The sequence below is a fragment of the Rhipicephalus sanguineus genome, chromosome 6 (genome assembly GCF_013339695.2).
Source record: "Rhipicephalus sanguineus isolate Rsan-2018 chromosome 6, BIME_Rsan_1.4, whole genome shotgun sequence".
NCBI lineage: Eukaryota > Metazoa > Arthropoda > Arachnida > Ixodida > Ixodidae > Rhipicephalus > Rhipicephalus sanguineus.
The window spans coordinates 26,347,451-26,375,342 of NC_051181.1; the positions used below are offsets into that span (position 1 = coordinate 26,347,451).

At 45.9% G+C, this 27,892-nt stretch overlaps 1 protein-coding gene across 1 annotated transcript; it reads left to right on the forward strand.

Annotated features, from left to right (window-relative positions):
- The first annotated feature begins 1,983 nt into the window (after positions 1-1,983).
- On the forward strand, positions 1,984-27,878 carry LOC119397142 (probable 4-coumarate--CoA ligase 2). Its single transcript, XM_037664580.2, has 6 exons — positions 1,984-2,160; positions 3,127-3,328; positions 11,999-12,102; positions 15,471-15,673; positions 22,237-22,411; positions 27,564-27,878. Exons 1-6 carry the CDS (start codon positions 1,984-1,986, stop codon positions 27,876-27,878), a joined length of 1,176 nt encoding a protein of 391 aa, XP_037520508.2.
- The last annotated feature ends 14 nt before the right edge of the window (positions 27,879-27,892 follow it).

A 27,892-nucleotide genomic window follows, 5' to 3' on the forward strand; every position in this document is an offset into this window, starting at 1 on the left:
TGATTTCAGTGCGGTGTAAATGTGTCTTTCCTGAATAAAAATATTGCAGTTGCTAGTAGCGCGTCGTCCCGTGTACTTCTTTTCGTTGTGTGCCGTTTTCTCGCGCCCCTCAGTCATGAACAAATACCAACTCGCCCAACTTTTTACCTTACTGACCTCTGAACCACGCGCGCCGTTCCCCATGGCAACGCAAAGAGGTTCCTTTTTCCATGAATCAAACAGAAACGAACAACCAGCATTTTATTACGTCTCTTGATGCACGGAAGGTTTTTTTTTTTTACTGCAGCTAGTTTGATTACGAGTGAATAATTGTAGTCGGACGCTCTCTCGTCATTGGGATCATTTCCAAAATATGTCGCTCGTGGCGCTCATCGTGTGATACATTTAGGTTAATTTCTCGGTAAGTATAGCACTGCTGTTGATAATATTGCCGTTTTAGACGTTGTCATACACTGATCTTTCACTCTGACATAAATTGTTATTTGCCTTTAGTGTCCCTCTAAACACACAAACTAAACTCTAAGTCCTAATGGTGGAATGTTCATCCTAAGGAAAAAAACCGAGGTGTCACGGGTTCGTCGGCGATGAGGTTTTCTGGAGGCGTCAGTCTTCGCGCACTGCGGCAACCCTTGTAGGCGAGCCAAGGCACGCAGGTGGCGCACGTCCCGCGTGCGGCCACGAAGAAGAGGCCTCTTCTAGGCCTCGTATCCGAACACGGCCTTCTGCCGTCCCAGGTGACGGCGGCGATCAGGAACCGGTTGTACTAGTCCCGCCCGCCGACGCAGCAGGAGCCACGCCTGGGAACTGTAGCACTAGGCAAGCACCTCGGCTCCAGGGCCTCATCGGGAACAGGCAGGAGGAGCTCCACGGACAGCGCACTGGTTCTGCGTGCCCAACAGGAGCCACCGCCAACGTCTGCACCACCAGACATGCACCATAACCCCACGCCCTTACCAAGAATGGGCAAGAGGAGCTCCACGGACAGCGCCCTGGTCCGACGAGTCCTTCGACCAGCTTGATCCTCTGCGCGTTCCACCCGCGCTTCTGTTCCTTTTCTTCCCTTGTTTTTCTTCTCGAGCCGCCGCCGCGCGTGCCACCTGCACCTGGCTCGCCTTCTTGTCCTCGTCACATCCCCACAGAAGTCCTCGAAATTCCCCTCGAATTCACAAACACACGAATTTCCCTTACAAACTTCTTCCATTCACTACGCTTACAACATTTGCACTTCGAATGAAAAATCCGTTAGTGATGTAACTTAACTACTGATGTGACATATGTGCTTTATCGGTGTATTTGGCTGACAAACTGGCTGAAAAAAGCTACTAAAGCCTATACTCGAAATACATTGGGGTCGTGCTATTCAGCACAGTATTGGGGCTGCGCCGGCAAGTGTGTGCATGTGTGTGTGACTGATACAGTAGCTTTCCACTGACTGCAAAATTCGGAAGCACTGCCGTAGGGGTGTGATTACGACAGCTTGTAGAATTGAGTATATCGCGCAACGTGAATTTTATTTCTGGATGTCTGAACCTTCCGCGCTCGCTTTTGAAACGTATTTCATTGATATGATGTAGCTATGTGACATTTGCTTAAGTTGTACTTTCTGGTATAAACGACAGAGAGACACAGTAGTTTCGAACCTGCTTGTAGCAAGCGAGCGAAAAGAATTGGGGCAGGCTGCTGCAGTTTTGTCGCCTTTTGAAAACACTGTCCTTCTGCCCCGAGGCGCGTACACCAGAAGTCGTAAGGGTGAAGGAAAGATGCTTGAGACGACGGCTCAATCATCGAGTGCAGATGCACTGCTCGGATCAGCGTTGACCGGTCAACCGCGACGATCATGTAGTCTGCAAAAGCTGGAGATAATGAAACGCCAGCGCGATTCACTTTGCGTCCACATTTATTCGAGTGGCCGCAAAATCCGAAGACTACATTATCAGACAACCCACGATAGTGCGGTCACTATCGGCGCCGCTTCAATTCTAAATGCAGTTCCAAGGAGACCTCAAGGAGGACATCTCACAGCCTCACATTGCAATCATGAAGGCACGCATAGAGGATGCGGTTGTATATTCGCCGTATCCCAAAGTCGATATTCCAATATGTTCAGTCTACAGCGCGATCAGCAAATTTTTATCCATGCGACCAGAAAAGCTAGCCGTCGTAAGTATTTTTGGCATTACACTTAATCTCGACCAGTTTTTGCATTCATCAGAGAATACGTTTTCACGCAACTCAAATTTATGCTTGGTCTATAATGCGCGTTCATAACAGCGCTAAGCGAGGTCATGCGTTTTCCCTTGCGAAAGCAAAGAACACCCTCGCTTAACTAAAGCTCTGTAACAGTGAGACGCGCAGTTGTTTTTCGGCTATTGTTAACAACCAAATATTACTGATTTACCAAACATTCGCCGTCATATATGGAAACTACCTCAAATGTGCCAGGTGATTTTACGCAAAAACATAATCGTATTCAAACTGCATGCTCGACGTGAGCCGGAGTGTACATTATAAAGCGTAGGGGAGCACCTATAATGAAACCGGCATGCACGGTGGCTCTTCTGTACATAGCCAACGCACTTGCCTCATGGAACAGGTCTTCTACGGTCGACCGTTGTTCTCGCCGTCATCGTTGTGCTTAGAGTGTCACTTGCTTTGACAGTGGCCCCAAGTACAATAACTATAAATTTCCACCCCAGCTAACGCTTGTATTTCGTCATTCAACCCGCTGCTGACTTTTGTTAAGCAACTACATAATATTTTTAAATGTTTGACATCGCCACTGGCCACAAGGCTTATGCAAGTTCAGAAACCGGACTATAAGAAGGCAGTTACAGATAGGGCTTACGAAGTAGCTCATGCAACCAGTCATGCTAGGCACAACGCCGTTCCTTGAGTGATCAAGATTAAACGACACTGAAGTCTTTTTAGCAGCTTAAGTATGCCAGCAAAACATATAGGTGGTGTTGCAGGCCACATCTAACATGAAAGACACGGTAATAGTGGAGGTGGCCCTGGGATATTTAATTTAGAGTTCCTGTAGCAATACTGATCATATAAAACTGTTATAATCGGTACGACAAACGACTGTTTGCGGTCACCTTGGCATTTGATGTGTTTCCCATGCAGGTGGACGAGCAGATAAGCCTGACCAGAGGGGAGTTCCTGGTGCGTATGAAGCGCTACGCGGCAGGCTTCCAGGCACATGGCCTTGGACCTGAACATCGTGTCGCAGTGCATCTTGGTAACAGTGCCGAGAACCTTACAGCGCTGTTCGCACTCACATTCACTGGTGCTTCGGTCATCCTTTGTAACCCAGTCCTGAATCAAGGTAAATTGCACCTTATGTGTCCTCACCGGTCATATTCATATTTTACGTCAATGCCGATTACAGGGGCACAACTGCTTCAAAATGAATTTGAACGCTAATCAATAATTGTCGTGAATTCTAATAACGATGTGTTCTGCATACTGCCTGAAGGGTAGACGATTATTACTTAACGAGGGTTTTAAGTTGGGCTTGTTGGTGATTCATGTTGAGGTGGACTGTTGCGCACAAAAAATAGGTACACAGGAAGGCGCACAGATAAACAGACGAAGCGCAAACTAACAGCAGTTCATTGGCGGGAAATGAGACCCTATTTATACCTACAATCGGACACACATTGCATTGCGTACTACAAAGCAAAGCAAAGGCAAACTCTAACATGCACATGTCGTACCAGTGAGATATGCAATTTCTTTGGCTGATAAAGAGATGGATGGCATGCTGATTCAATCGTCTGTGAGACATGATATCTTGTGGGCTTCAATGATTAGGCATGTCGTTTCATTTCTGTTCTTTGCAATTACAGTGCAACTTTGAAATTCAGGTTTGTACACATGTTTCGCAGTGAAGGGCCAGTTAACCCCCTGTCTTGTTTCTCAGTTATACGCGTGCTCGCGAAGGCGGTCGTTGATACAGCGACCTGTTTGACCGTTATACAAGCGGTTACATGTCAGCGGAATACGATACAAGACTCCGTTAACGCAGCTTACATATCTCGATTGATGATTCTATTTAGGATTTTACAGTTTGGGTCGGTCATTTTGCACACAGAAGCAAGTTTGGCTGGCGAGGAAAACAAAACCATAACATCAGCTTTTGCGCTATCTTTTATATGTTGTGCGACAATTTATGAATGTAAGCAATCACAACAACTTTTCTTTCGGCCCTCTCCTGAGGTGCAGGGGGCATGTTTGAAGCAGAAGCTTTCACATTCCTAAGCAATTTCTCGGCTACGGAAACAACCAGTTTACCAGGGTAACCTGCCTGTGACAAACGTGCTGTTTGGTGGCAGAAGCTTTCGTTCGTTTAATGTGGGGAGGATTTTTCCAGGGCATTTTTTAGGCAAAGACTGACAGTTCCCCTTTTCACTTACTTCGGGTGTGCTGAGTTCAAGGGTAGAATAGCTTAATTTGTTTAGCTTAATTGCTCCGGTTCATTGCCCCAGCACACGTTGCTTTCTCAGAAACTGAGCCTAACATCAAAAAAACGAATGTTCCCTTCGCTGGGAAGTTCATAAGTGACATGGAAAGGATCTAAGCATTTTGCATCAAGAGCAAGAAATTGTTAAGATTCTTGAGCAAAACTTCCCGCGTCACACTGCATAAGAAGCATGTAGTTATCAACGAATCTAAAAACTTTTACCACATTCGAGATAAGCACAAATCGCTAAGAATAGGGGCTATGCATGAACGTATGCAGATGCCGGCCTTTTGCAGAAAGCATTTGTCATTCCTTTTTACCATGGTCAATTTCAAATAGAATTGATGTAATTCTAAAAAATTGCTATTAGAGATGCCGTATTCAGCTTGCAAAGCTATTTCCCCGAGTTCTTCAGTAGCTCGTTGAACGCAGCTTAGTCAACTACTGTGAGGTAAGCTATAATACAGGTAGGTGACCGCTACAGAAAAACCTTTAGGGTCTTGCCTGTGAATGAACTAATGAAGTTTAGAATCTCCTCTGAGTTCCTAATGAGAAACGGGCCGTTGACTGCACTCTAAGACAAAATCGAGTATTTGGGGAGTATTTCTGCCACACAACAATAATCGTCATCTGGCTTGCTCGCGTTTCCTTTCTTGAAAACCCAGCTCTCGTCACTTTCCTGTCAAGAATGCTATGTCACGCTGATAACGCGCGCGCCGTTCGTGACCGGGAAGTGCCGCGACCGCGGTGATAACGCGAGGAAAGCACGCGAGGTGGATGACGATTGTTGTTGTGTGGCAGAAACACTCCCAATGTACTCGATTTTGTCTTAGAGTGTGGCAAGAGTTTAAGTTTTTTTTTTTTTTTTTTTGCAAATGGAGGCCAACTGCCTTTTGCCAAATGTCACGCTCCGATACGATGACTCTAAATGGGGGATCTGCTTTGTGAGTATTGACTGTAAAGAAAACTTCAAGATAATCTTTAGAGCTTTTATCTATAGTTTTCTCTAACTGCGCCATTGCAGCCGGCGCGGCCGCGACTCGAAGCGTAGTGGCGCATGGGCACCGTGACCCACTGGTCGTCTGCTAAGCGCGTGAGCGCGCTTAGCAGCCGGCATGGCCATGGCCATAGGCGTATCTACCGGGGGGCCAAGGGGGGCGCTAGTGCCTCCACTGAGAAATGTTAGGGAGGCGGAGCCCCCCCCCCCCCTTTCGGCAGTGGTCACTGTCGACTGCAGACTGGGAAACTAACAAGTCAGGCCAATTTTTCCTTCAACACAGCAATCACGTAATCACGTAATGAAATTTGTCCTACGCTTCTGCTGGGAAGATTGCCCTGCGTGTCTCACGACTAAGTACTGTTGGCTCTCTGCGGTGCGGGCTGCCTCGGCGACGCTTTCGCGCCCTGCGCTCCAGCATTGCAGAGGAGGCTCTCGCTCAGCTGGGGCACTATAACATTACAGCAATCTGTCATGATTTTATTTGGTTCTGCCTGGCCTGAAATTTATGTAATCGGCGACACAAATACGGGCGGGAACCAGTAAACGTTTTATAGCCCGATCAGACGCTCTCCCTTTTCACGAAATTTAGTTTCTTTCCTTGAAAACCAATAGCAGCACTGCGAGCTGCTGCCAGTTGATGAGTGTGCAGAAGTGCCGAGTATTCTAGTTGTGCCTAGCCAGGGGAGCTAAAACAAATTCCCACTTTAGTCTGCTTCACCATGCTTATCACATGGTAGCCTGCAGCGGTCGCCGCGGCTTGTAACAAGGTAGTGGACTCGAGCACATTGAGAAGCCCAGCTTTCAAGTTTGCCCCTTAACTAGACCTACCTCACCAGGGAAATGATCAGCGTCCACGGTTTTCTGGACTAAGAAGGCTGCCCAGCTGCAAAGAATTGTGTCTGCTCCTAATAATATTTATCTCTCTCTCTACCTATCTGTCACCAACGACGTGTTCACAGACAGTTGTATACGCGCAAAAACAGCTCACCATAGTTATACTACAACTGAAAGTATCTGTTATAGACATATGAAACCATCTCGCCCGCTGCTATAAATAGCCACTGCCAATGTGATTGGCGGCAACCTTTTTGATTTATGTTCAGAAAGAGACACTGGCTGGCTGTTCTGAAACAAAATTGTGCTTTTTCAGCACAGTAATGCGCTCCTTATTATGCACACTTCATTTTTAACGGCGCGAGTTTTCGCAGGCTTGTGACGTCGCGTAACAAGGAGGCGATTTTATGGCACACCGAAACTTTTTGACGACTATCGAAGAACCAATGACCAATGAAAATAGTTTATCATTATTAATCCTTTTACGCAGTCATGCGTAAGTGGTAATTACGCGGTCGATCATTTACGCATCATTTGTTGCGTTGTGTTGCGAGCAGGTGCAGTGGGCATGACCCTGAAAATTTCGAGCAATTATTAACAGTTAACGACTTATGTGGAAGGAAACAGTGCGGGGTAGTTTAAAGGGACACTAATCAGCAGGACGATTTTTCTCGCATTAGTAAACGACTCTTTCACGATACCAAAAACACCGCGCTTGCCGCGAGAAGACGCTTAGTAAGCGAGAAATTGCGCAAAAAGAAAATGTGGGTGGCGACGCCACCTTGAAGTTTCCGCACCATTCGCCGTGATGTCACATTTTCGACGGCGCCTACAAGGGCCTACGTAGTTCCTAAACGGTTAACATGAGGTGCACTGTCCCCTGAAGAGGCCATAGCGATGACGTACTAAGTTTGAGGAAATTTTTTTGAGCCAATGGCGCCAAAATACGATAAATACACTTTGAAATCCGTGATGTCACGTGTGGAGATCTTGGCACGAAATTTAAAAACGAAACTCTGAACCTCATTTTCTCATTTATTGATATACCTACGATAGTGAAATTAACGACATTATAGTTCTCAAAGTACAAGTTATCAATCTAAACCGATTCATTGTTTCTCTTTAGTGTCCCTTTAACGTTACAATCACCCACATTTTTTCAAAGAAAATTTAAGCTTACACAGTTTACGTAGGCTATTTACTTGGAGGAGCCGGAGGGGAGGAGTAAAGGGCCACTTCCAACCCCCGCCCAGGCTGAGGAAAAGCAGGAGGGCAACAATGACACCTAGTATACAAATTCGTAGTCGTTTATAATCTTATAACTATACACTACCAGCTCAATGTGGTTTCCATAAATATTAGTTGACTGAACTTGGTCTTCTTTAAAATGACTTGGTATTAGAGGGCTCTAACAGTAAAGAAATTGGCACTCGACTTATCCTGAAGACTTCTGCGAAGTACCTTGTTTTGCCAGCCACATGTTTGTTTAATAAGTGAGAAATTAAGGTACTAGAGTCATAACAGGTACTTCATACCCTTCGTATTTACAACGCCAAAGTGAGACTGTGAAGTTTCCAGACGGAATGCTCAGATGAAGAACAGGTTAAATGCGGCTGAACTTTTTAAACTTCACGGTAGTATTTCCAAAATGTTATTAAACACTGCTGTGCTGTCGCGGTATAAGGCAGCCCAGCCTGCACAGTCTGTTTGTGCAGATTCTTTCTTGATTGAAAACAAACAGTTTTGAAATGGAAATCCTCAAATCATTTCTATGAATATAAAAAATCACGCCAAATTCAGGGAAAATGTAGTTCTCTCTCTCGATATATATATATATATATATATATATATATATATATATATATATATATATATATATATATATATATATATATATATATGTATATATATATATATATATATATATATATATATAGGGTTTTTCAAGAAATGTGTCCAACCTTCTCAAAAAATCAGGAAAATGCGATATTTGCTCGGCGCTTTTAGAATTGCTTTTTCTGTAGCGGCAGGAATCTTATGGTAGTTAAGGGCATCATTTAGGACAGTAATTAAGAAAGTTACATTAATTAACTTTTTAATTAGTGGAGTTAGGTGATTGTGTCAAATGGGAGAATTGAAGTTCTTCATGCGACGAGCCCATCCGAGCTTTGAGATTTCGAAAAAGCGTCCTCTAGTAATTGTTGTGGCGTAATGAAATTCAACCAAATGCAACGGCTTTCAAGAGCGAAAGCCATCGAATTCGGTTGAATTTCATTACTCCATAATTATTACTAGAGGCCGCTTTTTCGAAATCTCAATGTTGGGATCGGTTTCTGGCACGAAGAACTTCAATTCCCCAATTTGACACAGTCACCTAACTCCACTAATTAAAAAGTTCATTAATTTAACTTTCTTAATTACTGTCTCAAGTCATGTGTCTAACCATCTTAGGATGCCTAGCGCTACAGAAAAAGTCAGTCACTCATTTTTGACGTCTCAGAAGAATATGGCACTTGCGTTCTTCCATGTTTCTGTTTAGGTTTCGCCATTGAATTTGGTTGAATTTCATTACTTTGTAATTATTACTAGAAGCCACTTTTTCGAAATCTCAAAATTGGGTAGGGTTTCTGGCATGAAGAACTTCGATTCTCCTATTTGACACAACCACCTACCTCCACTAATTAAAAAGTTAATCAATTTAACTTTTTAATTACAGTCCCCAATAATTTCTTTACCCTCTTAAAATCCCTGCCACTACAGAAAAACAAATTCTGAAGGTAGCAGTCGAATATCGCATTTTCCTGATTTTTTTAGAAGGTTGGACACATTTCTTGAAACACCCTGTATATGAAAGGTGGCACTTCAAGAAAACTTCATTTATTCCGTCGAGGTTTCGGTCAGAGCCTGACCTATATATATATATATATATACATATATATATATATATATATATATATATATATATATATATATATATATATATATATATATATATATATATATATATATATATATATATATATATAGTGGACAGCGTGAGCGACGCCAGCCCCCCCACTCGCGAACGAGTTGGTACGCCACTGGCCATGGCGCCGCTCTTGCTTGGCTTGGCTATAGTACACAAAGAGCGGCGCGCTCGTGTACGCCTGCGCCGCTTTGATTCGATGCGCGGCCGCGCCGGATGCACTGGCGCTCCGCGGAGTGTGGCCATGCTGAGCCGTGTTCACCCTAAGAGGGGACGCCACTGTACATATCGCAATGCTGATATAAAGAATGACAAGCAGGGAATCAGTCTTTGATGACAACACTAGCAGATCTTAATATGATGGACAACACGTTCCTGTTCTGCTGCGACCACGAATGGCAGAGCGCCAGAAGCGAAAGCGAACCATCTTCCTTTGACACACTTATCCCGTCACACAAAAGTCGGAGATGTGTCACATTTGGCGTATCGTTGCGACAGCGCTTCCGTGCTTACGTTAGAATTTACGTCTTTTTCCATTATAGGTATTTTATACTGGCAAGAAGTTTCTTGGAATAATTCGACAAATTTGCGGTTCCTTTCGGCATCAGTCGGTTACCATGCCGTAAAACTTGAGAACACATTCCTGCCAATATATGTTATTTTTATTTCACCACAGTGCTATACACGCCCTGGAACGTAAATTCATTTCACTAGATTTTTCAAGAAGTCTGTAATGATAGCTTTAGGAGGAAATTAATCCTGCTCTGCTTGTTGTGATTGTGCTTGCGGAACACTGTTTGACAAAGAAGATGTTTGTCGCAACCGTTACTCCTTGCCTTTCTCCCCCCTTAGGGATTAAATTGTACGCTCTACTACCTAGTGAAGCCAACAGATTAGGATGTGTTTAACACAAATACGAGATCCTCCATTCGCTCTCCTTCTTCCGTTATAGTTGTGCGTCGTGTACTGAGGGGCGGAAATATTTGCAGCGCACGTAATGTTTTTTCCATTGTTCTTTATTATTTTCTTTTTTTTTAAGGCGGAAGCCTTAAGAGTCTCGTTGCGTGGTCCCTTGCTCGCAACACGACAGGCAAATGAAGTGATCACGGCGTAGGCGGTGCGCCCGGCTATCCTCCGCTATCCTCCACGCATTTCTTGTCGCTGGCGCAGAGATGGAGCGCCCGCTACGCCTGCCGCACGGCACTCTACAACTTTGATTGGCAAAATGGCGGCGTGTGGCGCGCATTCGTGGTTTACTCGGCATCCATGGGTGATGGCATGATTACACGCCTGCTCGAATGATTTATAAATCACGTTCGTGCGGGACAGCAAATGTATGGACTACCACGACACTCCTTGGGGGGCTTTCGGACGCCGCCTTCGTATGATCAGGCAAGATCCGCTTCCGTTTGCATCGAAACCTATGCAATAGAAATGCGAGAGTTGTTTTCTGGCTTTCAGGGCGATTGTAGGCCATGCCGTCAAGATAGTCGTTTCTGAAGAACAGTAAATTGTCGCGCAGTACGAGAAAAAAAAAACAAGAACGCCTAGCAAAAAGCACGGGCACAGAAGCAGAAGAACGTAACAGTATCGTTGCAAGGTGAAGACAATGAATGCGATAGCAACAAATTGAACTCCTTTACAATGAAAGGCTAGCAGCTCACTCATTGAGGGAACGTGGCTGCTGCAGCCAGTCAAGTGACTTTTCTGCTGTCTATGGGTTCAACTTGAACGGCAGATTTTCAATAAGGACACAGCGCGTATAAAGGCAGGAGACGTTTGCTGACCCCCTATAAATATACGCCGCACTAGAGCTCGAGCGACAACGCCCGGTCGGTCAATTATTCATTTGCTGCCGTATCCACGTACCCCACCTGTAGCTTGCATCTTCATGCGCCTTTCGCGCCACCAAAGACGGTTGGCGCGTTTCTCCCAGCTTGAGTAGCGATCGTCGGCAGCGCTCGCACACTCACCCGCCCAGGAAACATGCGAAGCGCGGAGTGGTGTTATCTGTATAGACTTTATATGGAACATCACGGCAATGCCAACGGTGCCAGCGACCCTAAATGTGTCCACACCCGTGTATTTCCAAACCCGTGACAATATAATTGCTATCGCAATGAAAGTCCTCGCGCCAATCGAGAAACCTGAAACCGCGAGAATACTTCACGCAGAGCGTGAGCACGCGCCACGAAGTAGCTGCTTGCCGCTGCCCTAAAGCTGCGCAACTAGCTAGACAGAAGGCGGTGGCTTGGCAAAGCTCGTGCAACACTAACTGTGAACTAATAGTGTACTGTGTGCGTGCGCGCACAGGCATGCACAATTGTAGAGTGTCTTTTCTCTTTTGTCAATGCATTGGCTAGGGCGCATTAGATTTACCCGCACGGTGCAAGGGGCTTAGCCACACATCATCATCATCATCGAATGACGCGCGGGACGGTTCATTGTTGAACTGACTGCCGTCTTGGCGTTTCCAACTTCGCCGTCCACGTCCTGGTGCGCCGGAAACGCTTGACTATATTTGGGCCTTAAAAACGTTCTACTGGCTTTTCCTAGGCGGGACATTACATTCTCTCTTTAAATACATGTGGCGCGAAACCTGTCACACTGCGCCTTGTTATGAAATGATCTAGCGACACAAGTGTCACAACTGATTATTACTCGTTATACAGAGATCTCGCAGTGACAGTGTGGTTCACGAAAATAATATATGCTTTCTTCTGGTGATTTGCAGACGAACTTCTCTTCCAAATGAGTGACGGTGGCGCAACACATGCCTTCACGAGTTCACAACTAGCGCCAAAACTGTTGGCGGTCAGCTCAAAACTACAGCTCAAGGTACAGCACTGTTCGACAACTCTGGGGCGTCATGCTCTATTTCCGCAGATGAATTTATCTTGGGCATGCTGACAAATAGCAAGGAAGGAAAATATAAAATAGGAAACGCTGCGAACGCACACTAGCGCATGGTTCTCCTACAAATATCATGAAGGTTTGTGAATCAGCGATTGCAAGAAGATATAGCGTATGAAACACAGGTAACCGAGGTTAACGCTACCCGTGTTTTTGAGTCTTGGTGTCTTTGCATGCGAATCGTCGCGCGCAACGGAACGAAGCGTAAAAAGCATTTTGCACACATGATATGGTGATTGGTCACTACTTCACTCAAGTGTAGACGTGCTGGACGAACGTGTGCACGTATCACACAATATGAAGGGAAGAGAGCTCATGTCGGCGAAATATTTTATTGCTACGTAAGAAATCGTACTGTTGCCAATGTATACCACTCAGCACATTTTAGAAACCATGGCTCGAAGTTACAAAGCTCTCTTACGCTATAAATTTTCACAAGAGAAGCTTTCAGCCAGTCGTGATGACAGACTATAATAATGAAGGCGTCCGACCAAAGGCAAAGCGAAGTTAGCTAAGAAACTCTTTGTGAATTCGGCACCAGTTATCACTGATAAAGTCGGCCTATTGTCCCCCTCTTAGTGCAACCTACAAAGCGGAGTGGTAGGTAAAAGTTGGAACTGCGAAACACTCGCCCAGTTCAGCTAAGATGTATAAAGCGCGAATAAATATAGCCTTTGCGGCAATCCTGTGTCTCATACCCTTTTGCTCACTGGCGTACATTTGCAACAGGGTGCTTAGTGTGGCAACAAAACTAACACATCGGAAATATTTTGTTGGAGCTAGTAGGTGAGCCAAGGGCTGAAAAAAAGAACAGACGAATAACCAAAATGACACGGGACGGCTATGTAGTCCTATTTACGTTATATATTTTCGTCCACTTTTGTTCGTGATTGGTTCGCGACGGACGCTGGGCATAGCGGAAAGCGCCCTGTAGAGGCTGCTTCGGCGGCGCATGGTTGCTCAGTCTCTCCGTGTATGGCGCGCCGGCTAGGCGTGCGCTTCCGCGCAAGTAACCGGCTGCATCCAATCATCCAGTAGATATAGCTAGACAGCAGAACTGTCTCCTGAAACACCGTAGCAAAGGGATGCCAGAGTAGCACGTTATCGAGAGGCTTACCAAGCGCGGAAACACGCCACGATCAAAGCTGCTGCCTGTGTTCAGAGACTTTTCAAAATGAAGACAGACAAACCTTTCGCTCGTGGTAGCTACGTTTACAAAAGTGAAACCTCGGCCATTTTTTTTTTGTTTTCTAAACACACATTCTATGTACTCCCTTCAGACTTTCTTATGTCATACCAGAGCACAACGTTGGACGAGTTTGCGTAGTTTAACGAAATATCTGTGGCGCGAACTGAGAACACGAAAAAACAAAACAAAAAAAAAAAGCGAGAGAACACATATAGGTGATCTACAGAAAATAAACTAGCTGAAGTCTGGTACCCTATCCTGTCTTCTCTCGTGTTCTCCTCGTCCCGAGTTTGCTCCATAAATCTTTCGTTATTCTTATGTCATCCTCTACTGTGAAATGCTTTACTTCATATTGTTCGAGCACTAATCATTGACCACGCTCCAGTGTTTCTTTGTTCAGTTGGCAGTTATTGACCTTGCGCAAGTTGTTCTTTTTTGCGCTGTGCCTCCTCTTAGAACCGCAGCGTTTCCCTCGCTGTCCTTATCTCTGAATACGTTATGCGGATACCTCAGTAATACAATTTTTCATCTGACTACAAAGCTCATTCAGTACACTACCTGTATATGAGATTCAAAGCCTGGGATTCATTGCTGTCAGCGGTGTTGCACTACGACTATGTACAACTGAGGCCTTTATTAAGATCGTAAACGACTGTTTAGTCGCGCCTAATCAAATTCCCACCTCTGGTACCAGCAATTTATCATCTGCCACAGAACAGGCTCATGTGCTCTTTGCACTTGATTGCTGAGCGTTTCCTCTTCCTACGTCATACTACATTCTCTGGCTGAGGTTTATACTTTCCACGTGGTGAGGTCCGAGGGAGTCCACGTTGCCCCATCTCACTCGAACGAAAGTTAAAAAAATCACAGCATATCCACGTGGTGAATGATGATGAGTGGGGCGAAGCGAACTCGCGCTGCAGCACGGCGATGGCATTGGCGCGAGCGTAGTCCTTCTTGATGGAAGATATTGTGACTAGATTGTTTGAGAACTACAATCTGTTGCACACACCGCAACTATGGCCGAAACTGTTATAAATGGAAGTCCCGCTGGAAGCGCGCGTCGGCGCCTTCGGGCAGGCCCGCCTGATGCGTTTTGCAGCCACGTCACGTGCTCGCACAGCCTCGGGCTCTGCCTGCCGGTACGCGCGTTTTCTCGCCGCTTCACGGTCCTTCACATTTTGAAGATCCGATTCGCGCCGCAGCCGTGCAGCTTCGGCCTCGCGGGCTCGAACGGCGGGGTCTTCGCGCCGCAGCCGTGCAGCTTGTCAAGCAGCTTCGGCCTCGCGGGCTCGAACGGCGGGGTCTTCGCGCCGCAGCCATGCAGCTTGTCGAGCAGCTTCGGCTTCGCGGGATCGAACGGCGGAATCTGCTTCGCGGCGTCGACGTGCAGCTTCGGCCTCGCGGGCTCTCACCTCAGGATTCTGTCTGCGAGCGCGCGCCGGCGCCGCCTTCCGTGCCCTCCGTTCCGCAGCCTTGTCTTCCATCTGGCGACTTCGAGCTAAAGAGAAAGCGTGCCAAGAGGGAGCCTCATGGCGCGTTACTTCTGAAATGTTGTCTTCGGGTGTCGTTGAAAACACGAGACGTAGTAAAGAAGAACGCCACACAGGCAAACACGCAACGAGAGTGTCACTCGCCAACGTCGTCTTCTTCTTCTACTGCATACCAGAACGCGCGCTTCTCACGAGCTAGAGGTGGCTACTACAACGCTACAAACTGAGGATGGACAGACCCACGACATAAGGAGCTTCGCCCCTAAAATATGCCAACGCACTCTATGTCGACGTGCCCAAATGCATATTGCTGACTATTTCGTAGAGTCAATACAATAAACGACAGTATAGAAAAACATGGATTTCTCTTTCGAGTCGGGTTATGCAAGTGCACAGGGGACCGTGTTGCTTTTTTGTGGTTACCGCAACAATCTGCACTGTTCAATGGCGGACTCAGAAGAATGCGTTCGTTTGCTTAAAATTCTTGAAATGCGGCGCACACAGATGTCTGTAAGGTGCTTTCAAATCACACGTCCAACATAAATTCCAGAAGGCACTTTTCAGCGAAGCCATAAAGCATTATATACCGCATATTGTTTTTTTATTTTCAGGGCATTTTCGTTACCGGCGAAGCAGATGGCTTCATTAACGTAAGCAAGTTTCCGGAACAAAGCGAAACGAATTTTCGTGAAGTTTCGGTGGAAGACCCAAAGAAAACCACGGTAGCGCTCTTCTACTCGTCTGGTACGACTGGCCACGCAAAAGGCATGGAGATTTCTCACTACAGCTTCGTAGCCAATCTCCATATGACCGGGTAAGCAAGATTCAATCACTTTCTAGGCACGCAGAAAGATGCTCGTAATTTATACTCGCCATCTAGAAATATTTCATCAACAGGGTTGACAGCTTGGCTAGCTTGTAGATGATATCCATAGCGAAGATAGCGCTAGAAATATTGTGTATCTTATATTGTGCGGTGTTCCATGCGCTGGTGTATTAAAGAGGTTCTGAAGAATATTTCAGGCTTGGTGAAAATATATCCTACGGATAGAAAACATTGCTCTGAACCGCTGAGCCAAATTCTGTTTTCGTGCGCCCTCCGTAGTAGGGATGGTAAAATCGATGAACGATTAATCGATTAATCGATTAAAGGTCCACAAATAATCGAATAATCATAATCTATTTGTGCCTTTCGATTAATCGAATTAATCGATTAAAACTATTCGATTAATCGATTACGGCATCCCCCACTCCCGCCCCCAACCTCGCCCCTTTTCCGGAGCGCATGACTGCGAGGCGCGCTATCCTGAGACGCAGACCCTGAACGCTATCCTTAGACGCAGGAAGTTGCAAAGCCGAAATACTACACTTTCTGGTTCTATTTGGGATGCCGTCGATCACGCACTTCAACGCAATTGCGTTGCACTGGAGTACGATCCGATGAACTAATTGCCTTCTCAGTTCAAGACATACTATGTTAAGCCTGTACTCGATCGCCGCACCAATCCGAATTCACTTGAGACTTGGCACAGCATGCGAACTGGCCTCGATCATGTGTTTGACGTTGCAATGGAGTATTTGCCAATTCCTGCAACGTCAGTAGCATCCGAGCGCCTTTTTTCGCATGCTGGATGTGTGGCGACCCAAAGGAGGTGTCGGTTGTCACCCGATCATCTCGGGCAACTGACATTTCTTCGCTCAGTAGAAAAAAGCATGTGGTTCGGTGCAGCAACCCCACGAAAGAAAACAAAAAAGGGGATTGTGGAGAAAGTAAGCAGCACGTGGATTAGCCAACTTTCAAAAGAGAAGTTCATTGATTCTGTAAATTTCATACGTGCCAGCGCATCGTCTTGTAGCTTATTTAGTTCATGTTTGTTTTTTGCCGCGCTGTTTCATCGTGTTGCCGCATAAACGCATATCTGCTTACATTTGATAAACGAGTAGTTTTCGTCACCTGTAGTGTCAATCGAAACTTTCTTTGTATTTTATTCAATCCTCAGATTTTACTCGATTCTTGTGTAAGTGCGGCATTGTAATATGCACTGCTTATTTCCTCACTGGTTCTTGGTGCCGCTCTGTTTTACCCTTTAGCAAATAAAATATTGTTTACCAATGAAAGAGAGAGAGAAAATATATTACAAGGCAGAGATGGTGGCCTGAGCTAGTACGCCCCTGCCTGCTACTTTGCACCTGGGAAAACGCAACGGGGGAAAAAGAGTGATGAAGTACGATGATGGGGAGATGATTAGGTAATCCGTATATACATAATAAGATACGTTTGCTAGCGTAAAGAGGAGAAGGACGCTAGTAGCAATCTTTTATTATGCTCTATACCAACTAGCCCATCTGACCGTCTAATAGGGTATATATACCATTTTCATAATTATTGAGCTAACTTTCCTACGTTGCAGTTAGCCCAATTAATGGCAGCTAGTCACTTCTTCAAAGTGTTCAAGCGCGGTTTGCTTGCGCTGGGACGCGGAAAGTGTAGACTCGGCTCTCTTGACACGAACAGGCATAATAGGCAAACGCCAGCACGCGCAACTACGACTTCGTCTCCACTTGAAGCACGAAAGTTGCTGCCATTAGTTGAGAGAAAATGTAGCCAGGAATACGCACTCGCAAATTGTGAAATGGTCTTATAGACCATTTATGTAATCCGCAACTTTACGTGTCGGTTTACCGAACGTCTAGCATCCAGTGCATTACTATTGAATAAGTCACCTTGAAGCACTTAGTAATACTGCATGGTCGCGTATTTAGGGAGAAATACAGCTTTCAGCTAGAGGCCCCGGTCTTCTGCTGTTGCAAGAAAGGACAGTCGCGCAATTTATGTTGTAATGTCTGGTACACTAGATAGCGCTCACAGTTCAGGATGTACGCACGATTGAAAAGGTGTGAGTGGCGCCGTGTTACGGCAAAGATCAGGTGAAACCTGCGGAGCATAGGTCGGCAAAAAATGTGGAGCTCACTCAGACTCACTCATGAAATATATCTTGCCCTTACAGCTCACTCGGACTCAGACTCACCAAAATTTTCCGCAACCGACCTCACTCGGACTAAGACTCACTGAAATGTTTCTTAGCCGGACTCACTCGGAGTCAAACTCACCAACATGTTGCTCAGCCAGACTCACTCAGGCTCACACTCACGGCTCTATCTGAGTCTGAGTGAGTCGACTCATGAGTCCGTTAGCGTATAATTGGCTTCTTCTATCATGGTGTCACTGCTGTTTAACACCAATATCTCGCAAAATTGGCGCTCGACTTGGCGCCTTTCAATCTGGTACCTTCACATATGAGTTATGAGTGGTGGCAATCCAGTATGGACATTCTTATTCAAAGAGGTGACTCACACGAGATATTTTTTATCAAGAACTTCCTGTGAAAGAATTTGCGGGTGGAGGTCAACCTGCCCCCCCCCCCCTTTTCTACGTAACTCACGCTTCTGATTAATAAATATAGAGCTGGTGTGTGAACGTTAGTGCTTTGAAGTGTGAGTCAGCGGGAGTATAACCGTGAGCCGGCATAAGGGTGCTAGTGACGCTGAAGTTGTGTACATAGAACAATAGGTCGGCAAAAAAGTGTGGAGCTCACTCAGACTCACTCAAGAAATATATTTTGCGCTTAGGGATCACTCGGACTCACACTCACCAAAGTTTTCCGCTACCGCACTAACTCGGTCTGAGATTCACTATGATTTTTCTCAACCGGACTCATGCGGACTGAAGCTCACCAAAATATTACTCATGTGGACTCACTCAGACTCAGACTCATGGCTCCATCTGAGTCTGAGTGAGTCGACTCATGAGTGAGTTTGCCGACCTATCCTGCGGAGTATACTGGCGCAGCTGCTGTTTTTCTAGCCGGCAGGCAGAAACTCATGTCACTCTATTTTCCGCAATATTAATTAGAACTAACAGACAATAATTCCAAGGGAAGTATAGAGGATGTTATTTGTAAAAATTGGGATACCAATGTGAAGAAAGTAAAGTGGACGAAAAGGTAACTTGCCGCCGGCAGGGACCGAACTTGCAACCTTCGAATAACGCGTCCGATGCTCTACCACTGAGCTACGGCGACGGTCATCCCCCGTCCACTTCATAGGGTACACATGTGCATTTAAACCTAGGAGTGTTAGTCGGCGCCGATCACAGCCATGGCGGCTAAAATCCCTAGATTTTGCCTTTTTAATTAAGTACCGACAACGGCCTCCTTTCCCGGCCCTCTCTCACGCGCAGCTGGCGTCCGACGCCATTTTCTTCCTAACTTGGAAGATTTGCAAAGCCATGTTCGTCTAAGTACATTAGCCACGCATCTTTCAGCGGACAATATGCTAACGCGACGCGCCTTTCTCCTCCCGTCAACCCCCTGTCATCAGTGAACGGGGGAAGCGTTTTACCGGCTGCTCGAAAAGCGTTAGGAAGAACATGGCTACTAAAACGAGCGTTAGCCAATAAGATTCGTCGGCGGCGCTTCAGTGGTTGTCGGTACTTAAGAAAGAACAGGGAAAAATCTAGGGACTTTAATGGTGGGCAGTGTGGAACACTCTTCTTCTGCCTTTTGGCGTCACGTAACAAGTGACCTTTTTACGAGCTGGCAGCTGACCTATAATCCCTCGCATACTACCTGAAGGCACCAATTCTGCAAGAACGAGACCCTCGCTATGAATGAAGGAAAGAAGGTGACTTTTAGGGGCTCGTTTTTCTTTGTCATACACCCTTACCATCCCCTATACTTTCCTTCGTATTATTGCCTGTTAATTGTAATTAATATTGTGTCTAACAAAAAAAAAACGAGCCCCTAAAAATAATCTTCTTTCCTTCATTCATAGCGAGGGTCTCGTTCTCGCAGACTTGGTGCCTTCAGGTAGTATGCGAGGGATTATTGGTCAGCTGCCAGCTCGTAAAAAAAGGTCACTTGCTACGTGACGCCAAAAGGCAGAAGAAGAGTGTTCCATAGTCGCCGCCATGGCTGTGATCGGCGCTAACACTCCTAGATTTAAAAATGCACACGTATACCCTATGAAGTGGACGGGGGGATGACCGCTGCCGTAGCTCTGTGGTAGAGCATCGGACGCTTTATTCGAAGGTCGCAGGTTCGGTGCCTTCCTGCGACAAGTTATCTTTGCGTCAACTTTACTTTCTTCAGATTTATATCCCAATTATTACAAATAACACCCCCTATACTGTTTCTTGGCAATATTGTTGGTTAGTTCTAATTATTATTGTGTCTAACAAAGAAAAAGGAGTCCCTAAATGTCATCTTCTTTCCTTCCATTTCCCGCAGTTGCCTGTACGGATGGTCTGTTTGAGGCCAGTATATTTCTGTGTAATCTCTGCTAGGTGACCTCAAGAAAAAGATCACGTCAGTCCGTAATTATCGTATTATGTAGGGCTTCCACAATATCTAACCGACAAACCGAGAAAAGATGCCTTGCTTACTAGAGCGAGCGTCTTATTTAATTTCTCCTCGTCTCTTTTACCGTTCTCGGGATTTCCTCACCCTCCGCCACACTGCATGTTTCAAGTGCGACTTTCCAGCCAGTGTGGTCCCCGAACGCGCCTCCGGTTTCGATGAGCTCGAGTAGGCAGGCTTCGAGAAAATACGACCTGCTGCCGAATAGTCCAGGGATGATGGCCGCAGATTCTTGAGTACGCGACATCAACCAACGACGACGGGCCAATTGTGTCCAGTGCGCGAAAGTGTGAATTTTCGCACACTGGACACAAGGGGCCCGTCGTCGACACTTTCGAAAGTGGGAATTTTGGATCGTCAACGCGTCTAATAAAAAGATTTGAGCCCATATTAAACACGAACGATGCCTCTCAAACAAAGAGATATCGGTTTTAAAGCACCCATTAAAAATGTCGATTAATGGATTAATCGAATAAAAGATTCCACCGAAAACAATTAATCGATTAAATGCTAAATAGACTAACGATTAAAGATTAATCGATTAAAAATTTTAATCGACCATTCCTATGGCGGGCCCTTGGGCAAGTGGTTCAACTTTGGCCGAGTGGCTGAATCGAGTGACGTTCCAACAAACCGAAAGACAGACAGAAAGACAGCCCTAAATTTATCCGTTTAAGTATCCCAAGAAAGACTATCGTCTTTAAAAAAGTAGAGTCCCCCTGGTCTCCATCTCTCAACACTGAGCTGTTTAGCCGAGCGTTGGTCCACGACGCGAAAACAGAAAGTATCATCATCATGACCCAGCACGAGCTCTCTTCATTCTCTTTTGCTTCGCTCCCAAGGCACGTATGCGGATTTCTCCGGCGTGGCCTGTAACAACTCAGATGGGTGAGAAAACGAGTACAGACAGAGAAAAATAAATAGAGAAAGGAAGAGATTGAAATAAAGAGGTAGAATGAAAGAAAAAGAGAAATTCCTGGCGAGAAAAATTTCTTCACGAGGCTGGGTTCGACCGTCTGTATCCTCAATCTGAAGGCGAGCGTCCTCACCACTCGGCCATCCAGCATAGCCTTGCATAGCACTGTCACGCGTTTTAAGTGCTTTATTTCGATATTGTCGGCTCACACCCAAAGACCGTTAGCAAGGCTCGGCGCAGACCACGCCGCTTTACTTGAGAAGCTTCGCGATTGTTCAAAATCATTCTGTTAAGATTACGCGCAGGACACGAATAGTCAAGTTTATTACAGAGCTTACGCGAGCACCAGAGATAATGCTCGAGTGTTCCATGCCGCATGCATAAATGCCGACGCAGCTCACCGCAAATCAGATTACCGACGGCCGACGCTCTGTTCGCCGCTATCAGTACACAGCGTGCATTGCCTGCTTGCAGTCTGACTTTCAGTTTGCCGGCTACAAGTTCGGCCAAATGAAGAGTTTCGTATTTCCGAGTTCTGCTTGAGTCTTCTCCACCGCCGCGACCATGTGACAGTATAATGTAGAAAGGTGGTGGGAAAGGGAAGTGAGCGTGAGGAGGATGGAAAGGTGGAGGAGGAGAGCAAAACATAACATATAAATAATGAAAAAGAGAGAAACAAATAGAGTGAGAGATTGAGAAAGAAAATGATAGAAAGAATGAGCAAGCAAGCGATAAATATAGTGGGGGACAGAGAGAGCAAGAAAGAGAAGGAAATAGAGAGAGACAGAAATAAAGAAATACAAATAAACACAGGAAAAAGAGATAGGAAAACAGAGACAACAGGGAAAAAGAAAGAAAGAGAGTAAGAAAGAAAAAACAAAGAGAAACAAAGAAGGCCACTCAGCTCCGTACTTCCTTCATGCTTGGCACGACTTGCGCGAAGCTTCAATAATTTTCTTACGCTCTTCCCATTTTCATCTCCTCTTCTTTGGAAACGGCTCCTTTCCACTTGCTGCTTACATTCCTGATGAACTAACATTGCAGGTCTGTCCTAACTTACGAAGAAAAAGAGAATGACGTGCTTCTGGCTTGGTATCCCTTGACGTATGCCTCGGGCTTTCTGTTCACTATCGTGGCAGCGTGCGTCGGCTCCACCTGCGTCATCGTAAGCCCGGGCATCTCTTTCGACGAGCTCGTCTACTACGTTAACAAGTACAAGGTCAGTTCGTTTCTTCTACTATGCGTAAGCATAAGTATTAGGGAGGAGCTTGTGCATAGGCGTAAAAGCGCAGTGTTTTAACTACAGCTTCAAGATGTAGTCTGTTACAGTTTTTGCATGCAAATAATACATCTTTCAGAAAAGTGCATTCGTTCTCCACTAGACTTGCACTACCTTCGGCTCGTGCTTCTCACAGAATTAGTCACCGCTCTTCATCCGTCAAAACACTTTGCAGGAAACACTATATTCAGAGGTTTTTATTCTATTCATTTTCTCTTTTTTGTCCAGCTTCCTCAGCGATCTGCTGCATACAGTGATTGAAACTTCTGCGTTTTCATGAATCCGTACTAACTTGAAGCCGAAAAAAATAAGAACATTACATACATCTCCCCGTAAGGGAACCCTGATGGGCATGCGAACAGCTAGGGGCCACGTGGGGTTCCCTTAAATGCGTTCCGTTTGGTACACTTCGGAATGGGTGGTTCGTGGGCCGAGCAGCAGCTGCGGATAAGCCAGACTGCTGATTACAGCTCATACCGCTGCGCTCCCATTGAGTGTCATTCAAGGAAAGCGCGCGTTGCCGCGCGCTACCTGGGTTTATGGCGCTCGGACCAGCGTCTTGTAGCGGATTCTTCAAGAAATTCCCTGAGAAGCGCCTCTAGCGGGAGGAGCGGTAACTAGAGTGGACGGCAGGTAGTGCCAAGCATAGCTACTTCGCATCGAAAGGGGACACAAGAAGGAAAACCATACTGGACGAGTGCCACTTCAAACTAAGGTTTATTCCCGGAAACCATGCGTATTTATCGATCAACGCAGATCATCAACAACTACCACCATACACGCGCACTCCAAGCCTCATAAGTTGACAAATGCGAATCAGTTATATGAGGCGGTGAAAAAGTTGAAACATATGAAGAAGGATCAGAAAGCGTAAGAATCATGAACACGTGCTCTGTCGCCGGCACTTTATCATGAGAGCACTGACAGTGTCACATCTCCCCAAAATTAATTTATCAGGAATTGCTAGTTCAGTACAGTCAAGAGCTGACGAACGCTGACTTGCATGCCTGGAACTATTGTTATGTAGAATGCATCTACGACCTACCAAACGGCTTATAGTTTGATGGCGGTACAGGAATGGTGTACCTTGCAAAACAGGCTTGCATCCGCATTGTGGGCAGTGCATGGCCAGATGCAAATATGACAGTCCTTTTAGGTAGCTATGACGCTATCTGTGCCTTGTGTTTAGGCAACTTCCTGGTTTCCCGGTGCATTTTAGTGCGCAAAAAATGGGCCAGTGTTGTAGGCAACACCACAAGGAACACATGCCGGGCTGTTTGAGAAAAAAAAATGTACGTGTTTCCGGTGAGTCCTGTTTCGGTGATCCAATTTTCGGTGATTTCTTCGGCAGAGTCCTGGAGCTCTAGGCGCGTATTTTGACTCTCTTTTGACTCTCTGACAAGGACTTTTAGCTAAAGAATTACGTGATCACTCTTGAAAGAGTTAACTGACTCTTGCAAACAACTTGCTAAGTGAGCCGAATGGCACACTCTGTGGTGTCAAGGGCGTCTATCAGATATTCATTTAATGCGAGTCAACGCACTAATTATGTATGTCGTGTGACTACTGCTGGAAATAGTGAAGTATTCAATTGAATTAGATCCAATGACGCTAGCTGTTGTGACAAATGAATGCAAAAAAAAAGAGTTCCATTTTTAGCACTATTTTAAAAGCGCATCGAAATAACTCACACAACTTCTGCTCCAAGGTAAAATAAGAAGTGCACAAATTGGTCTGTGAATTCCAATGAAGCCGTTCAGGTAGGCCTCATTTACGTGCTTCCGTGGTTATTGCAGGCTAAATGTATAGCTAGGGTGCGGAACGCAACCTGGTGTAACCCACAGACAAATGAAGCCAAGGAAGTCTTTGAAGGAACTAGACTGTTCGTAGTCTAACTGTAGTGTAGTATTATTATATAAAAGCAAAGAAATCAAAGTGGGCGAAAAGACGAATTGCCGCCGCCAGTGAACAACGCGTCCATTGCCTCTACCAACTGAGCTACGGCGGCGTTCGTCCACCCGCCCACTTTTTGGGCATTTCTGTGCGCGTTAATGTGGTAGTGTTAGCCAGCGCCGTAGGTGGCCATGACGGCGAATGTGGAAAACTTTTTTTTGCGAGTTGGCGCCACGTATCACGTGATCTTTTCACGAGCTGGCGTGTTTTGTTTTCTTTTGTTTTCGTTCTACGCGACGCGAGCTGTCACAGAAGAGTGTTCCACATTCGCCGTCATGGCTACGAATGGCGCTGGCTAACAGTCCCCGGTATACATGCGCAGAAATATCCAAGAAAGTGGCCGTGAGAACGACCGATACCGTAGCTCAAGTGGAGAGCATTGGGCGCGAAAGGTGTGGGCTCGGTCCCCTACTGGTGGCTTCTCTTTTCGTCCACTTTGTTTGTATTATAAATAATACACAACACCTAAGCACTAAATATAATGTCCATTATGCCTCTCTTGGCATACGGGACACTATTTTCTTGGCATACAATATTTATAAGAAAATAAACTCGTGATTCAATCACACTTAGAGATATGATTTTGAATAAGATGTCCTTAACAGGCGTTTGTTCCATGACTCAGTTTGTCCTCTTCTTGTCCCTGAAGGTTACACCTGCCATTTTTCTTTCGATGGTTCGCTGCGTCTTGCTAAATTTAAGGTGAACCTTTTCGGTTTTAAGAAATTGTATTTTCACAATCAAGGAGACGTTGGGGACGGGCAGTGCATAACTGCTGGTCATTACGAGTAACAGATTGGATTCCAAGCGAAAGCAAGCGCACGTGGACGAGGCAGGAGGTTAGGTGGGCAAATGAGATTAAGTTCTGCGAAGATGGGGCTATGTTTTAATGCGATAGTGGTAAAGAGCTCGTTTCGCAGAAATTCCGGTGTCGGCGTCATTGGTTGTGAGCAAAAAAACCACCATCTTGTCCGTGACCAAAAAATTGAGTAAGGCGCAAATAAAATAAATAATAAAAACCTTCGGGTCCCAGTGAGAATCGAACCGAGGCATTCTGCGTGGCAAGCAGCCGTTCTACCGCACAGCCACATTATTTCTTGAAACTGCTGCGGAAAAAAACAATATATAAATGTAATCTGGTAGAAGGAGTCTCCTTAACGCATGTACTATTGCGTGGCAGAAGCCTATAATCGCTCCAGGCGTCAAAACATCTGAATTGCGCAACGACTGGGTGTTCCAAAGGCCCACCCATTACAAAGCGCTCAGATATTTATTCATAAGCAGCAGCAAAATGATCAACAAAATCAACAGCTGCGTAGGTTCGCGTGTTGCCTTATGGACGCGTAGTGGACCCTTCGCTGATTCCCAAAAGGAGTAACTATGGCGTAGTGGGCACCTAATAATTGTACTTGTAGCAGGCATTTTATGATAATTTGAAACAGCCAATATTACGCACACAGTCGTTCCTTTCCTTATGACATGGTTGAGGCATGCACCGAGAACGGAAGCCAGGCTAGCAATTCAGAATGCGATGCGCACGGTGTCCGACTGCGCTATCTCGTTCTACTCTTGAAGGCGAAGCTCAAGCGTCCTCCACATTTTTTTATTATTACTTTAGAGTAATGCTAGTGATAATCGCTTTGTGGTCACTGTGGTAGACCGTGATTGGTTCCGCGACCACTTTCAGCATGACGAATTTGTTCCTTTCGCCGAGCATTGTATTCACGCTGTTCTTCTGGTGTTTATTTCCGTGGTGTAGCCACGGCAGTCTTAGAATGAACTGAATGAGTTGTTACGCGGGTCTGCCTTTTATATATGAAAGCGCGAAACACACGCGGGGGGAAGGAAGGGCCGTTTGACGTCATTCAAAGCCCTCGCGTCAAGTTCAAAACAGATGCCACCTAATCTTTACCAGGAACGCGTGGGAAGATGTTCCTATTGTTCACAGGCGTCTTATTATCCATAATTTGGTTTCCATGCTTGTTTTTGTGGTTTTCTTCATTGAAACGAATACTGAGCTCTATGCTGTATGCCAGATTGCAAAGAAAGATGTGCTGTTTGCCTTGAATTATTAAAGGGCCGTTAAATCCTAAAAATGTAATTCTGGCGTTGCATTTGTGCAGGAGTCTACAGCGATCGCGTTCGTAGCCTCGTCTATCCACCTCGTCGAATGCCCTTCTTCAGCGTCCGAGGTGAAACGCAAGGAGCATGCGCAGCAGGAGCCGGCGAACGCGTTCGCTGTAGACTCGTGCACAAGTGCACGCGAGCGTGTGTTGGTGCTTTTTGGGTTCTTTAACCTGGCGTTGTGTTTACGCCACGAAAATTTCCGACCAAAGAGAGGTATACAGCTTCGCTCTAAAAAAATGCCAAATCTTGTGAAATACGCAGATGGACCGCCTATTCTTTGCATGTGATGTTTCGTGCTGATCTCTCTTGTTGTTTCGTGTTTCCTTTTTTCGCTGGACCCAAGAAAACCACTGTTCCACCTTTTCGTTACTGTACAGCGTAAACGTAGAGTCAGTCACTGCGAGGCTTTTTCTCGCATACACGCTCAGGAGTACGTTGCGCCTATTTAATGTTGAGAAAGAAACACACTAGCTTCACACACCACATGCAAAGAATAAACGGTCCACTTTGATATCTCGGACGACTTCTGACCCCGCTACTTTAGGATACATTCCGCTTGTTCCCCTGGATCTTATAGGGTCTTAGGTTCCGGCACTTATGGTTTCGACACGGAGTGAGTACCAGGCCCGTAGCCAGGAGGGGGGGAGAGATGGCTAGCCCCCCCCCCCCCTGACATTTTAATGGAGGGGTTGTTTTACCGAGAACATTGAATATAGTTGGTTTTCTTGAATAGTCAAGGCCATCAGCAAGTGCCCCCTCCTCCTCGAAAAAATTCCTGGCTGCGGGCCTGGTGAGTACATTTTCATGGCTTATGCACACATTCCCTACCACAAAGGAATGCACATGTTCTTGCCCAGCGACTGCCTAATAAACCCTCTATGCGATACATGAATGCGTTGAAGTTGCAGGAATCGCGCCCAACAGAGTGGCTCGAAGTTGATAAATATATGCAGTGTCTGTGGAACGAGCATATAACCCACGTACAACTGACATATTGCTTCCGTCGACGTAGGTGACGACACTGGCGAGTGTGCCGACCCGCCTTCACTACTACTTGTCAGATATGGAGCGGACGGGCACGGTCCTCCCATCCGTTCGTAAGCTGAACGTGGGCGGCACGGTGCTGACGTGCTCTCTTGCCGACCGTCTGCGAGCCGCCTTCCCAGGTCTGCGTTGCCTGCGCAACCTGTACGGAATGTCTGAATCTTGCAGCGTGCTTTGCTCACCGCCCACGGACGAGATCAGCGCCGCCAACATCGGCTTCCCAGCCCCAATGGTGGAGCTCAAGGTGCGAAACCTAATATGGAACGCTCGCTGGTTTCAATAAGAAGTTGACGGCTT